At 44.9% G+C, this 14,831-nt stretch overlaps 1 protein-coding gene across 1 annotated transcript in view; it reads left to right on the top strand.

The window, feature by feature from the left end:
• The window catches only part of DPYD (dihydropyrimidine dehydrogenase), a 322,055-nt gene that overhangs the window by 82,712 nt on the left and 224,512 nt on the right, over nt 1–14,831 (top strand). Inside the window, 1 exon segment of the mRNA XM_015563508.1 lies at nt 3,840–3,927. Within this exon segment, the coding sequence (XP_015418994.1) occupies nt 3,840–3,927 (88 nt within the window).

Genomic DNA, 14,831 nt, shown 5'->3' with positions numbered 1-14,831 from the left:
TTTCCCTAGAGAAAGATCCTTGATCAATATATCACCAATGATTGTTGTCCCGTAAGTAGCAGTACTAACGTTTTATACAAATTTTTTAATGGTCAGATTGAATCATGAAGAGTTAACACTATTAAGGACTCTATATTTTGCTTTTGATGAAATCCATTGTGATGCTCTCTACTAACAATGGAAATGAGAAAAGTTTATCACGAGTAAAAAATCTAAGATGTTTCATTGCTCTCAAACATCATCTAATATGCTCCTCTTCGTACAAATGTAATTATTTGGGGATTAAAATATTACATCATGGTTTATCTGGAATTAACTCTCCCCCTTTGCGACACATTTAAAAATAAACTACCTTATAACAGAGTAATGTTGAGACATAGCAGGCGAATTAAACGACGGAAGATAAAGACGAGTCATTTAAACGTTACTTCGAAGGGAAAAATGTACGTGGAACTGTGGTTTGCAATAATTGTTGACATATTCCCCTAAGTACGGTGCCTGCGATTTTTCACCGTATCAGTCATTTAGAGCAATTTGGGTAATAACTGTCTGACATGCATTTCTGCTATTTTATTTACACCATTTACCTCCATCGTTGTGAGGCGGTGCCATTCCGATCGGGTACCGCAAATGCACTCCGTAATACCTATTATGGCGTGGTCAAAGGATAATTTATTGTCAAATAGAAAAATAGGTCAACAGGAATGTCACTGGATGATCAACCCCCACCACGTTTAATAAAACATCTCGCCGGCGTGCGTGCCCGTGCCGCGGCTGCTGTTCTATTAGGCCTACCTGGCTCCGGCGGAGGTGTAATTACTGAGCCGTCGGAGTGATAAGTGGGATTAATGGCAGCCCCGTGCACTTTAGGGCTGCCGCACGCTCAGAGAATTGCAAGACGGTGTTATTATCAGTCAGCCGATTCCCGGCATATTCATGGCGCTGGAGGAAAAAAAAAAAAGGATGCTGCAATCCAGGCCTGCTTCGCCCTGCCTCATTAACATCTGACATTTCCAACAGCTGTTATTTGTGAACTAGCTCCATAATAAAAGGAGAATTATCTGGTAAAGAGACTTAATAACCACAACTAAAAATGCGTACCTTGTGTCAGGGCTGCTGGGGTGCATCCGTTTGGGTCGAATGTAAGATTTTTCTGGAAGCCTAGAAAAACCCACACTGGACACTAATATGACTCATTCATACCTGCTGACATTATAACTTTATTTTGTAATTGCCTTATTATTCAAGTTGGGTGGTAGGGGTGGTGGAGGGAAGGCAGAAAACGTGTGACTTCATTAGGGAGAACTCCACTCCATCTCTCTGTTGCTGTATTTCTACTCCACGACAGGTATTTAAAAAACTGTTGAAGTGACTTAAAAAAAAGATAAATTAGGAGGTATTTAAGATGGCATACGGTTGGCTACATTTTCAGCTCTTTTATTTTATTGCATCCTAGAACATCCTTTCAGATCACCATTAGTGCTCAGCGCATGAATTCACGCGAAGGTAACACATACAAGTATCGCCTCATTTCGGCGTCGCGGACGAAGGGACCCTGGATTGGGCCCGTTTTGCATTGTTGTACGCCGTACGCTGCTGATCACGCTTTCAAGCAATTCTTCTTGAACTCGGCGACATTGTTTTAGGGTGAAAATCACAAGTATGAGACGATAGGAATGCTGCCGCATGATAGATGTGAATCTTAACAATGCGTTTAGTGACAGGATGGGAGAGCGGCTTAATGACTGCAGCTCGGAGAGGACAATTGATTATGAAAAGCCTTCGGTACTCATTGTGTAGAATTTAATTTAGGGAGAAGGCTGAGGGCACGGGCGAGAGAAAGGAGATAGATGTAGAAACAAGATATTAATTAGGGACTGAGAAACCGGCTCGGCTAATGAAGACTCTTCCACGCACAACAGAAGGACAAGGAGATGGCACTGTCCTCTCCTGGGAAAGGAACCAGGTCTTCCCACAGGGAAGAGGGTGGAAAATGAGCTGGCGGACACCTTTGTCAATGGAGCCGCGGAGGGTTCATTCTCAGTGAAATTCTCAGAGATTTCTGGTCTCCTGACAGATGTGACAGGGTGGTAGCTTATGTTTTAGATCTCTGGTCTACTGTTTTCCTACTCCCCCTCTCACTCTGCCAGACCAAATTCCACTGGTTCGCGTACCCATCATGTTCTATTCTCAGGTTCTTGTCTCGAGTGACCCTGAACTCCAAATCCACCCTCCTTCACTTCCCTAATGTCCACTGATTCTTTTTTTTAAATATATTTTTATTGATTTCAGAGAGGAAGGGAAAGGGGGAAAGAAATAGAAACATCCATGATGAGAGAGAATCATGGCTCAGCAGCCTCCTGCACACCCCACACTGGGGATCGAGCCCGCAACCCGGGCCTGTGTTCTGACCAGGAATCGAACCGTGACCGCCTGGTTCATGGGTCGAAGCTTAAGCACTAAGCCACACTGGTCGGGCTCATTAACTATTAAAGAAAAGAATGAGGAAATGAACAAGCTGACATTAGTTGTGCGAATTAAAGACCATTCTTCCCAGTTTCAGTCCGGGAGGAGTCATTATAGAATTGTGATTCTCCCTAAGTGGGTCCAGCCATCGACATTAGAATCATTTCAAAAGGTTTTCCCCTCCAAAATTCAGGCTCCCAGGCCCACCCTCAGCCTGGCGAGGACTCCTCTGTGGGCCCAGGGGCATAGGTCATGCTTCCCAGGTGGTTCGGAGGCACAGGTTCTGAGATGAGATGGGTGTGCGGGAGGCCTGGCGGACAGCCAGTCTCTGTACAAGAGGAGTGGGGATTGGAGGGACAGAGCCCCCACCCAGCCTGCAGTGGGTCCCTGCGGACCTGGTTCCCAGGCGGGGCCGGTCTGGTCTCTGAGCCCCTTGTGGCCTGTAGCTGCACACATCCTGCCACGGACAGGGGCCTTGATCTTGGCCCAGCCTGTTCTCTTCAGCGAAGGGCACAGCCCTCGAGGGAGAAAAGCGTCAGTGACAGGAGGGGGTGTGGGCTGTGCACCCACACAGCTGCCACAAAGCCCAGTTGCCATGCGAGTAGCGTGTGGGTGAAAGCCATGAGGACATTGGACAGGGAGGGATGGCCAAAGCCAAAGGAAGGGGGTGGGGGCTAAGGAAGGAAGAGAGGATGCTCCAGGGGGTAAAATGAGGCACGGTACCTCTTGGCTTGGTGTGGTGATTGTGGTAGCAGGCAGACAGAACTTTTATCGGAAAAGATTGCACTCTCCAGGGTTACTCGCATCGTAAGGGAGCAAAACAAAACTGATTTGGTCAATGAGTGGATGATGGCTCTTTATGTTGTTAATCCTCACCTGAGGATATCTTTCCCATTGACTTTTAGAGAGAGTGGAGGGGGGGGGGCGGGGGGGGGAAGAGAGAGAGAACCATCCATGTGAGAGACATTTATTGGTTGCCTCCCACATGCGTCCTGACCAGGCTGGGGATCAGGTTTGTGCCCTTGCCCAGAATCGAACCCGTGACCCTTCAGTTGAAGGGCCGACGCTCCAGTCACTGAGCCAGACGGGCTAGGGCTGAATGACGGATCTTAAATAAGTCTGAACCCCCAAAACTCTAAGGAGGAGCAGGCGAGCAGGGTGGTTGTCACCTGCTACTCTGCTCATCTCTGCAGCTGCGAACGAAGGGAAAGAATGTGTTTACTTTCCCGCATAACAAGGTTTTGTACCTGAAAGTGGTGCGGTTTTATCTGTCCTCGCTGTTCACTCACTGTGGTGGGGTGTCGGGTAGAGGATACATAGAACATCATCTCAGCTACTGGGTAACTTCTCTAATCAGCTGTTTGACCTCCCAGATGCCTGAAGTGTGCAGACGCCCCGTGTCAGAAGAGCTGCCCCACAAATCTCGACATCAAATCCTTCATCACCAGCATCGCAAACAAGGTAAGTTTGGACGTCTGTCTGCGACCGCAACCTCACCGCACCCGTTGGTCCAGATCTCTGGTGGGACCTGCGAGGAGAGCATAAAGCGTGTCTGAATAGATGGGCGAAGAATTGGAAATGCGGTTTCTGTAGGTTGCGGAAATGTGGCGCATTTCATTAATTAGCCCCCTCCACGCCGTGATACGATGCGTGTGAAACGGCATATTGTTGCTCATCGGCTTAAAGATTAGCGCCTGTTGAAATGAGTGATGGTTTGACGTAGGTATTCATCGACTCGATGGACTCGAGCGTCCGCGTGCTCACTGCTTGTAGGTGGGCACTGTCGCCGACCATCGCAGCGCACTTCTGATTGTGAAAAATCTTTGTTTTACCGTCTGACACACGGAGAGGCAGCGAAGGAGTGGAGTGGACCGCTCCATTCTCCTAACATTCAGTTCATTTGTTTAAGACGGGAGCCAATCGGAGGGGCTGGTAGAGCTGCAGACAGAAACCACCCTCCATCACAAGCAAGCAGAGCGTAGGAAGCGGGCCTGAGCCGGACAAAACCAGCTTTGATCTCTTAAGTGTGATGTTTCGTTTGTTAAATCAATGTAAGGCTAAGCCCAGGTTTCGCCCAGGAAGCGCATGGTGGGTTGATGGAATGATTAACTAATAGCACCTTTTGTTGTGTCTTATCCTTTAACAAACGGGCAGCGCCTGGAGGAAGTCTCCTCTGAGGACGGAAGCATCCTGTCCACAGGCCTCATACCCATGTTCTAAAACGCTGCCAAACCCCCGTGTGCGGCCCACAGCCAGGTGGCTTTCCATAGCTAAAGGTCATTTCTCAATATGTCAATTAGCTTTTAAAAGATCGATCAGGAGGGAAATAATACATTTATATAGCTGTAGGATTTCCAAAGAATCATTCCTGAGGCTGTTCCTGGGGTAAAGGTCATGGCATTAACCTACATCATCAGATTTATTGGGATTTGAAATCTAGGTGGAATTTTTAGTTTGACCTCTTAGAGTGAATGCAGGAAAAACTACTTATCTCTTTACTTTTTTAAAAATATATTTTTTTATTGATTTCAGAGAGGAAGAGAGGTGGAGAGAGAGAGAGAAACATCAGTGATGAGAGAAAGTCATTGATTGGCTAGCTGCCTCCTGCACACCCCCACTAGGGATCGAGCCTGCAACCCGGGCATGTGCCCTGACCAGGAATCAAAACATGACCTCCTGGTTCATAGGTCGATGCACAACCACTGAGCCATGCAGGTCGGGCTTATCTCTTTAGTTTTATTTATGAAAGATAATATTTGTCTTATAAGGTCACGGTATACACTGAATAACACTTGTAGGTGAAAATCTCTAACATAGTAATTACTCAGGAAATATTTTGTTGATGTGGAATTATTAATTTCCCTATTCACTCAATATGGTAAATACCATATAAGTAGTTACTACTTTTGTAGTTGTCATTCTTGAACATCTACTGTGTACCATACACACTTGCCTTTTTGTAGTTCATAATCTATGAGCAAGAACATCTATGTTCAAAGAATAACCATAATTCAGTGTGGTTATTGTTGCAACAGAGGAACAGTATTTAGCATTTGAAAAAGCAGGAAATGTGGGCATGTATGTATCAGGTTTAAGGGAAATGTAATAAATTCACTGTGACTAGGACAGAAACATGGCCCTTGGATTGGGATTAGGTTGTGAAAGAATTTGAATTCTGTGCTCAGTATTTGAGATTTAGTCCTATAGATGATATGAAATGTTCAGTGCTATGTATTTGTTTTGTAACTAATAAGGTGGATTCTGGGAAGGGATCTCATTTATGAACGTTGGAGCATCCCAAACAGACATCCTCACAGGAATTTTGTCATATGTGAAAATAAAGGGCTTATGAGAAACATACATAGGAAATCTTTAATTCTAACCTCACTAGAAGCCCGGTGCATGACATTCGTGCGCTGGAGGGAGGGGGTCCCTCAGCCCGGCCTGTGCCCTCTCGCAGTCCGGGACCCCTCAGGGGATGTCCCGTGGCGGCGGGGCCCTTAGCGCTGCTGTGGAGGTGGAAGAGGCTCCCGCCCCTGCCACTGCGCTCTCCAGCCATGAGCTTGGCTTCTGGCTGAGCGGGTCTCCCCCTGTGGGAGCGCACTGACCACCAGGGGCAGCTCCTGCATTGAGCATCTGCCCCCTGGTGGTCAGTGTGTGTCATAGTGACTAGTCATTCCACCGTTCAGTTGGTTTACATATTAGGGTTTTATTATATAGGATGAGAAAAGGAGTGAAATAAAATGTCCAAACTTTGAAGTCCAGTATGTGTTGGCTACAATTATACCCAAGGCAGTACTCCTGCCTTCAAGTGTGAGAGAGATTAGAATTATGGCCCCGGCTAGCAAATTCTCCCTAGAAAGTCTAACATTCAGTATGGCTCTGAGATTCTAATAGTGTATGCCCCCTACATTCAAAATTTAAAAAAAAAAAAGACAGAAATTGTGACTCCTTCTCCAAGTTTATAAAATGTCTCAGCAAGATCAGAATCATCTCTGAAGGAAGAAGCGTTCCGTTTGGTTCACTGCCCCCGTTCGTTACCCCCCAAGGACACCGCACTCAGGACCGAGTTCCACGGGTTCCTGGAGGGAGGGGTGCGGAGATACTGATACTGATTGGAAAGGAGGTCTTCGCCGGCCTTAAGGAGCCCTTGTCAGCCGTGCGTTGTTGCCGAATCACTGGCAATTAGAAGGCCAGAGGCTCTTGATTTTTGTGAAGAGAGAGATTCATCAGCCGGTGCCGTGTTGGTCCTTCCAGCTCGCTCTGCGGCCCGGCCCAGGCCCAGGCGGGGCCTTCCCAGACGGAGAGGGAATTGGGCCCCCAGACTCAGCGAGCCTTAGTCTCGGGAAAAGGATGCCACTCGCGTCGCATTGTGTGGGTGTCTGTGACTCAGTGGAGTGTTTAGGCCAGTACTTCCACCCTTTATCTTCCTACCCCCCACCCCCCGCCTTCTGTCCCGCCCACCGCCTCCCTAGTCTTGCCCTGTGCCCTCTGTGTGGGTTGTGGCGATCCTCTCTCTGCACTGGAAGCTCGCCTCCTAGTCACCAGCCTGGGAGGGCTGGGCTCCGTTTCTTGCTTGTTTTCCTTTGAGCAAACAGCACTTTATAGAGGAATGCCTGAGGTCAGTCTGTAAATGCAGGGGGCGGGAAGAGTCACTGCTTTAAAAAGGTTTCCTTGTTTGCAATGGAGATTTCAGACAATGGAGATCTTTTTTGTTACTGTTTTTAATGTTAGATGAAACTGGAAAGTGTTGATTTTTCCACTGATTTGCATATTTTATAGAATCTCTGTGCTTTTGTGTGCCTTTCATATCTAGAAAAATAACTGTAATACACACGTTAGAGAAAAGCGTGACTACATGACTCCATGTGAGATGGAAGATGCTTTAGCACAGATCCCTAGTGAAAGAAGCCGGCAGAATTTATTGTAAGTATCAGTAATATTTGTAAGAAGCTTCTGAGAAATAAGACAGAGATCTGCTGTCTCAGAGATGGAAATTCCCTGTAAGGCTCCTCTACTCAAAACCACGAGGTGTTGGTGGAAGGACACACATTTCTGGAGCAGATGAAAGTTTGTAAAAAGAGCCAAGTGAATATGAGAGCATAATGTATATAACGAAGAGGACTTTCCATTCCTTTGGAAGATGATGGGTTCTTTGAAACGTGGCCGTGGAATAATTTTGACTTTACCTTTAGTATCCGCGTTCAGGCCATCTAATGAATGTTACGTGGACTTGCTTTTACATATAAAGAGAAACATAGTTAAGGATAATTTCGAAGCTCCAAACTAAGTGAGAGCAGAGCTTGCGGTGCACATTTTAAAATGTATTTTTAACATAATAACTCACCAAACATGAAGCCAAGTGGAAGTGTTTTTGCCATGCACGTGTGAGGCTAGCCGGTAACGTCTCTCTTCATCAGAGGAGTTCCTGAAAATGTGAATGAGATTAATAAGCCAACCCAGGCGATGCAAGGGCAGAAGCTATACACATTATAGACGAGGTGAGACAAGTGATTCCTAATGACATTAGCGGCGTCCTCCTATTGCTCAGAAATATCAGTAGGCCAGTCAAAGGATGGGACGCCAGTTCCTCCCCATCCGATTGTTGAAGTCAGAATGTTCAGTAACCTTCTGTGCCGTTCAGGAGGAAGGAAACAGGCAGGCTGGTACCGCGGGAAGTGCGTGGCTCTTGCGAACATTTCTATACTCTTGTGCCAGAAATGCTTTACTGTTGGTCCATCCGAGAGAAATAAAAGTACCACCATGTAATAGCCTACGCACAGGAGTAGCGATTGTAGCAATTGTAGGATTGTTTTGAAATAGCAGAAAACTCAAGACAACTAGAGTGCCCATCATTTAAAAAAATTGCCAACTCTGTTACACTGTATTTTATAGACTGTTATGACTATGTTTTAGAAATGGATTGCTGTTATATTTATTGATCTAGAAGTATATCCTTAGTAAGTGACGAAGAGTAGGCGGCATCTTAATATGAAGAGCGTGGCTCTCTCTTTAGAAAAAATTCCAACTTATATATAAGCTGAACCTGGACTAGAAGGATTTAATTTAAACTTAATCTCCTTCATTGATTGAGGTTGAGGGAGGGGAGGAGAGACGTTATTAGCATGTTTCTTCTAAAGCTCCATATTATTATCCTTCTACAATGAGCATGTCTATTTCTAGTAAAAATAATACCTGGTTACAGAGTAACATGCAACAGGCCCTACGCTAATTTTTAAAAATATATATTTTATTGATTTTTTACAGAGAGGAAGGGAGAGGAATAGAGAGTTAGAAACATCGATGAGAGAGAAGCATCGATCAGCTGCCTCCTGCACACCCACTACTGGGAATGTGCCTGCAACCAAGGTACATGCCCTTGACCAGAATCGAACCCAGGACTCTTCAGTCCCCAGGCCGACGCTCTATCCACTGAGCCAAACCGGCTAGGGCCCTACGCTCATTTTTTATGTTGGTATCGAGTGAGGGAAAGATTTGGGTTTTTTCCCCCTCAATGACTGTTCCAAATCTGTTTGTATATAGTATATCTCCCCACTATTCTGAAATGCCACCTTTGTCACATATTTAACTCTGGATTCGTGTAGGCCTGTTTCCAAACCATCTGTTTATCCTGTCGATCTGTCTCTGACAGGCCTGCGGGGGTCTTACTCCTATGCTGAGTCATGTACATTATCAGTAGGTGAGGACGTTTCCCAGATATTGTACTTATTTTCCAAATACCCTAACTTTTCTCTAAGTGTACAACTAGTTTTACAAAATGGAAAAAAATGTTCTACAAAATAATTATGGATCGCTGTGTTCAGACCATAATAAAATATTAATTTGCAATTATCAATGCAAGTGTAAGCTCATTTCTGCCTCATTTGTCAGCTGATACAACATTAACTAAATTTTTCAGAATGCAACCTTTAGCTTTCATCTATAACTTCCTAAGGTTGAGTCTGGCAAATGGTAGGATTTCAAAACAAAGAGCTAGCATCTTATTTTCAAAATGCCCCATTTTCTTTCACGTGTTGTGGGGAAGAAGATAGATGAATGTGCACTGTTGAATCATTAATGCTTAGCAAAATCTTTCTCATTTCTGTTTTGTAAAACATGCCTTTGGGCCTTTAAAAGATTACATTTTTACTTTTCATCCCAGCCAATATAATGTGGAATGGTAACTGCTTTTCTTCATATTTGCTTCCAAAGAAGAATATTTAGTTCTGAAAAACTTCCTATAACTCACAAATTGTTCGTCAAGCCATTATAAAATTCAAGCAATATAAAAACTAAAAGTAACGCAAGTAGAACTAAAGGAGAAAGATGTCCATTGTGTATCCTAAGCCAGTTTCGTTTGGAACCAGTAATAACACATTGTTTGTGGTTGTGTGTCTGTGGATGGACACATTTAAATAGATGCCTTTGTAAATATTTTTGAAAATGGCATCTATGTTTAAAATACAACAACGATATATGGCCCATATTTGCATTAATTTACATAATTAAACTCTTTCTTTAGTGTCATCGAGACAAAGAATAGTTGGTACAAACACATACCATCCTCATAAGAATATTTTTAATGTTAATAAGTAAAAGTCAAGGGAACAGAAGCCAGACAAGTGAAGTTGTAATCTAACGAGCCATCTCATTGTATGAAATAAAAACTTGGAACCCAGCAAGGCTAACTGACTTGTTGGGGTCATGCAACTACTTAGTAAAGTAACTGAATGTTCCGGAACCTTGTCCGGTGTGCTTCTGCCTGCCTCCCACTGCACTATCTGCATGAATACGCGATCTATACTCTGAGTTATTATTCAGATATGATGCCCTAAATAAGTAACCCATGTGCTATTGGTGGGCACTTTCTAAGTGCTATTAACACCCTTTTCAATTTTCATTTACTTATTTATTTTAAATATATTTTTATTGATTTCAGAGAGGAAGGGAGAAGGAGAGAGAGAGAGAAACATCAATGATGAGAGAGAATCACTCATCCTGCATGCCCCACACGGGGGTTCGAGCCTGCAACCCGGGCATGTGCCCTGACCAGGAATCAAACTGTGACCTCCTGGTTCATAGGTTGACACTCAAGCACGGAGCCACGCTAGCCTCGCCTATGCACATCTTGAATGGTGGATAAAGCGTATAACTTCATCATAAAGAAACTGCAGCTTTGTGTTTTGAAAATGACTTTGATAAATCAAAGAGTGTTAACTTAATATCATCAAAACTAATTCTAATTTTGAAAGGAATAATGGGTTTAAATTATTGTCCATGGCAGGGAGACTTCTCTGATGCATCTATTTGTAGCCACTGTACAAACAGTGTCGTACGGCTGTCATCAGCCTAATGTCATCACGCAGTGTGCTACACACCACAGCACCCTGTCAGGTAGGGCAGCTCTCATTCTCGTCAGAAAATAGTCTGACTTTATTTTTTTGAATAGGAGAAAATAGGAGTGTTCAATTATTGTCTAGCTCCAATAGCATGAAGAAGGAAATTTTGAGCTTATTAAGTAATTATCTTGTGCGTTTGGCGTTTGGCGGGAGACACTGGGCTTGCTTCAAGTCTTGTTTGGGGTCAGGTTATTTGGGGTGAGATGGTCTTGGGCTCTTTCTCTCCTCCGATTTATAACTTTGCTATTGCATGTATTTGTTACTGGGAATATAAACTTATTTTTAAAACTCAGCTAACAATTTGACTTGAGTATTTTTGCTGTTTCAATTAACAAATGATTTTTTAAAAACAAAGAAACAACAAAAACCTCCACCATTTTTCTCTGTGTGGCTGAATCTTGGTAATCAGCACATGTTGTTTTTTCCAGTGTATTTTAAATTAAATCAGAGAGGGAGTCATTCTCCATTCTTTCCTGAGTCACGCGTGATGTTGCTTTGTTTTCAGTACCGCATCTTTCAGAAGAGAGAGATGAAGTTTAAAAATACATCCAGACGCTAAATTTCTGCCCCATTAGTATGTGTTCATTTTTGTCTGTTCAGGCAAAAAAAGAATAATATTTAAGCCATAATTCTGGTTACTTTTTAGAAAGATATACAACTTCGTTGAATTTTTAAAATATATTCTTATAAAAAAAAAATAAAATAAAATATATTCTTGATTTCAGAGAGGCAGCAGTGGGGGAGAGAGAGAGAAACATTAATGATGAGAGAGAATCATCCATCAGCTGCCTCCTGCACTCCCTCTGCTGGGGATCAAGCTGAGACCTCCTGGTTCATGGGTCTATGCTCAACCACTGAACCACATGGTCCCGGCAAAAGTCAAAGTTACCTGAAAACAGCCTGCATACCTGGCCCATGTTTTGTACCTTAGTGCGTGATTTGAAAGCCCCAGGGACTAACAGAGAAGTTGATGGGTAAGTTAGTGGCCAGGAGAACATTCAGTGCCTGCTCTTCTGTGTTGATATACACACAACAAACATCACCAACATTTTTTTTTTTTTTTGCCTTTTCAGTGTTTGTTTAGCGAAGGGGTACAGTTCCTCAGGCTTAGACATAAGATACCTCCTCGCCCAGATCCCACCGAACAGGCCCTCCCGTGCTCCTTCCCCCAGTGGAAGGCCAGACGCCGGCGACGGATTGAATAACGAAGGCGCCGGTTGAAGTGGGTCTGAGTGTGGAGGCGGCGGCCGGGGCTCTGAAGGGCCCCCCACGTGTGGGTGTGCGGGCCTTTCCTCCGAGAAAGGCTTGGGGCTCACAGCGAGGAGCCAGGCCTCTGGCTGGGGAGGAGGGCGCGGGACCGCCCACTTCCCGGAGAGGAAAGTTCCTATGGATTGTGACGGGTCCGTGGGCAGAGCTGGTGGGTGCTCCCTTCCGCGTGGGTTCCTGGGGCTCTGGCTCGGAGCACACAGATCCCCGGGTGGGGGGTGGGGGCCTGCCGTGTCTCCACGCTTGTTTGTGAGGACAATGGTGAAGGCTCGGCCGGGCCACGCGCGTCTTGTTCTGTGGCGTGGTGAGGCTTTCCTTTCCAATACGGTCCTGTCTTCACATTCCTGTCATTTCACTCCGTTTCGCAGAATTTCCACATTAGCTGTGCAATCATCTTTTCCAAATTTATACATTTTTATTTATTTCAGAGAAAGGAGAGGGAGAGAGAGAGATAGAAACATCGATGATGAGGGAGAATCATTTATCAGCTGCCTCCTGCCCGCTTCCTACTGGGAATCCAACCCACAACCCAGGCATGTGCCCTTGACCGGAATCGAACCTGGGACCCTTCAGTCCGCAGGGCGACGCCCTATCCACTGAGCCACACCAGCCAGGGCGTCTGTACAATGGTCTTCCCGGCTGGTCCCTTAATGCTGATGCCTTCCTGTTAAAAAGTGCCCAGACCCGCCCCTCTGGTCCGGAGTCAGGATTCTGGTAATTAGGTGCCAGCGCTTTTCCCAACTGTGTCTTGGAACCGTCACTTCCTCAGGGAGAGGATGAACTGACGTCAGATTGCCACGCGGTCGCACCAGATGTTTTTTGGCCGCTCTGGAGTGTTGCCCCGCATGCCTTTCCCTCGCCCCGGAGCCCTGTCGCCCCAGAATCGTTCCCACGGCCACCCATGCCAGGCTGCCCCTACCCCGCAGTCCGACAGACTTCTTCCCTCTGATACCGGCGTCTCGATGTCGGGGAGCCGGCGTTGGACGTTCCCAGGAATTGCTGTGGTGCTGCTTATTTGTGAAGCCCTCAGTCATTCTTACTAATGTTTAAAGTTTTTGAGGCCTCTGACCATTTAATTTTGGTGTAAGGTGAGACGTGGAGTCACTGAGCGGTTTCACTGTCGGCGACCTGCTGTTCCCGGGAGAGGGACAGGCGCTGGGTATCGGCATCTTCCTGGGCCTTCGCAGGCCAGGCGGGCGGCTCTGAGTCCCAGCTCTGCCGGTTACAGGCCGTGTGACCCTTTGGCACATTGTTTAACCTTTCCGCCCAGGTCCCCTCACTTATCGGCTGCACTTCACAACACACTCCTCGGACGGACTCAGAAAATGTGCACGGAAGAGCCATTCTCACGTGTCAGACGTGTCTTGGTTGCTAAGGAGACACATTGAATATGACAAATGCAGTTAAATCATTGCGAATGCCGTTAAAAGTATGCATTAAAGTCTATTTTTAAATGTGTTATTCCTTTGCAGAATGGCAGTTTGATTCTCTTAAAACAGATTTCAGTATTCTGGTTATGTTTTGCATGGTTTCATCTCTCTGGTTGGCCTTTTCTTTGCCTGAATTGTCATCAAGATTATTTTAAAGTCTTTTTCTGCTAACTTCAGTGTCTGGGTCACCGGGGCTCTGCCTCATTTACCTCTTATTTTCTCAGATCCTGAGGCATTTAATTGTCTCTTCTTGTGCCTAAAAGTTTTTGTTTTGTTTTTTGTTTTTTGTTTTTTATTGAGTGCTGTACGTCTTACATAAGATGAGTGTGGATAAAGAATAAATAGAAAGGCGGGGCAGAGTGCTGGGAATGTACCAGCGTGTCAATAAACACTGAAGGTGATTGTTGTTTATCGTCATCAGTGGTCTGTAGTCTCTAATAACTGCATTTCTGCTTGAGGTTACTCACGGGAGCCAAGTGTATGGTTTCAAAGACCTTTGAAAGGATTTCAAACAAAGCCAAAGGCAAAATAGATGCATGAGTTTCATAGCATTAAGTACCTTCCACAGTCTCTTTTTAAAACTGTATTATTAGTGCAGTTTTTTATTTACAGAAAAATTGTGAAGATTGTGCAGAGAATTCCCATATGCATCTGCACGCAGTTTCCCCTGTTAACATTCGTATTTTAGCACATTTGTTCCAATTAATGAAACATTATCATTAGCTGAGTCTATAGTTGCTTCAGATGTTCTCATTTCTACCTAGTCCCCCTTTCTGACCTAGGATTTTGTCCAGAATAACATAGCACATGTAGTTCTCATGTCTTCTTAGGTCCTCTTGACCGATACAGTTGTTTTTTGTTTTGTTTTTTTAAAATATATTTTATTGATATTTTTACAGAGAGGAAGGGAGAGGGATAGAGAGTTAGAAACATCGATGAGAGAGAAACATCCATCAGCTGCCTCCTGCACGCCCCGCAGTGGGGATGTGCCCGCAACCCAGGTACATGCCCTTGACCGGAATCGAACCTGGGACCCTTGAGTCCGCAGGCCGACGCTCTATCCACCGAGCCAAACCGGTTCGGCCAGTTGTTTTCAAATTATCCTTATTTTTTTATATCCTTGACAGTTTTGAGGATTACTGGTCAGGTCTAAATCTCTCTTTGATTAGGGAAAAAAATGGCCCCGAAATATGAAACTTGTTATTTTTGTTCTTGATTTAGTAGATAAAGACACAGCTGTTCCATTTTTGGAAAAGCTGGTTTCAGCAGC

Source organism: Myotis davidii, unplaced genomic scaffold (assembly GCF_000327345.1).
Source record: "Myotis davidii unplaced genomic scaffold, ASM32734v1 scaffold217, whole genome shotgun sequence".
In the NCBI taxonomy this organism is placed as follows: Eukaryota; Metazoa; Chordata; class Mammalia; order Chiroptera; family Vespertilionidae; genus Myotis; species Myotis davidii.
Note: the sequence above shows the minus strand (reverse complement) of the source record. Positions and strands in the feature narration are given on the sequence as shown.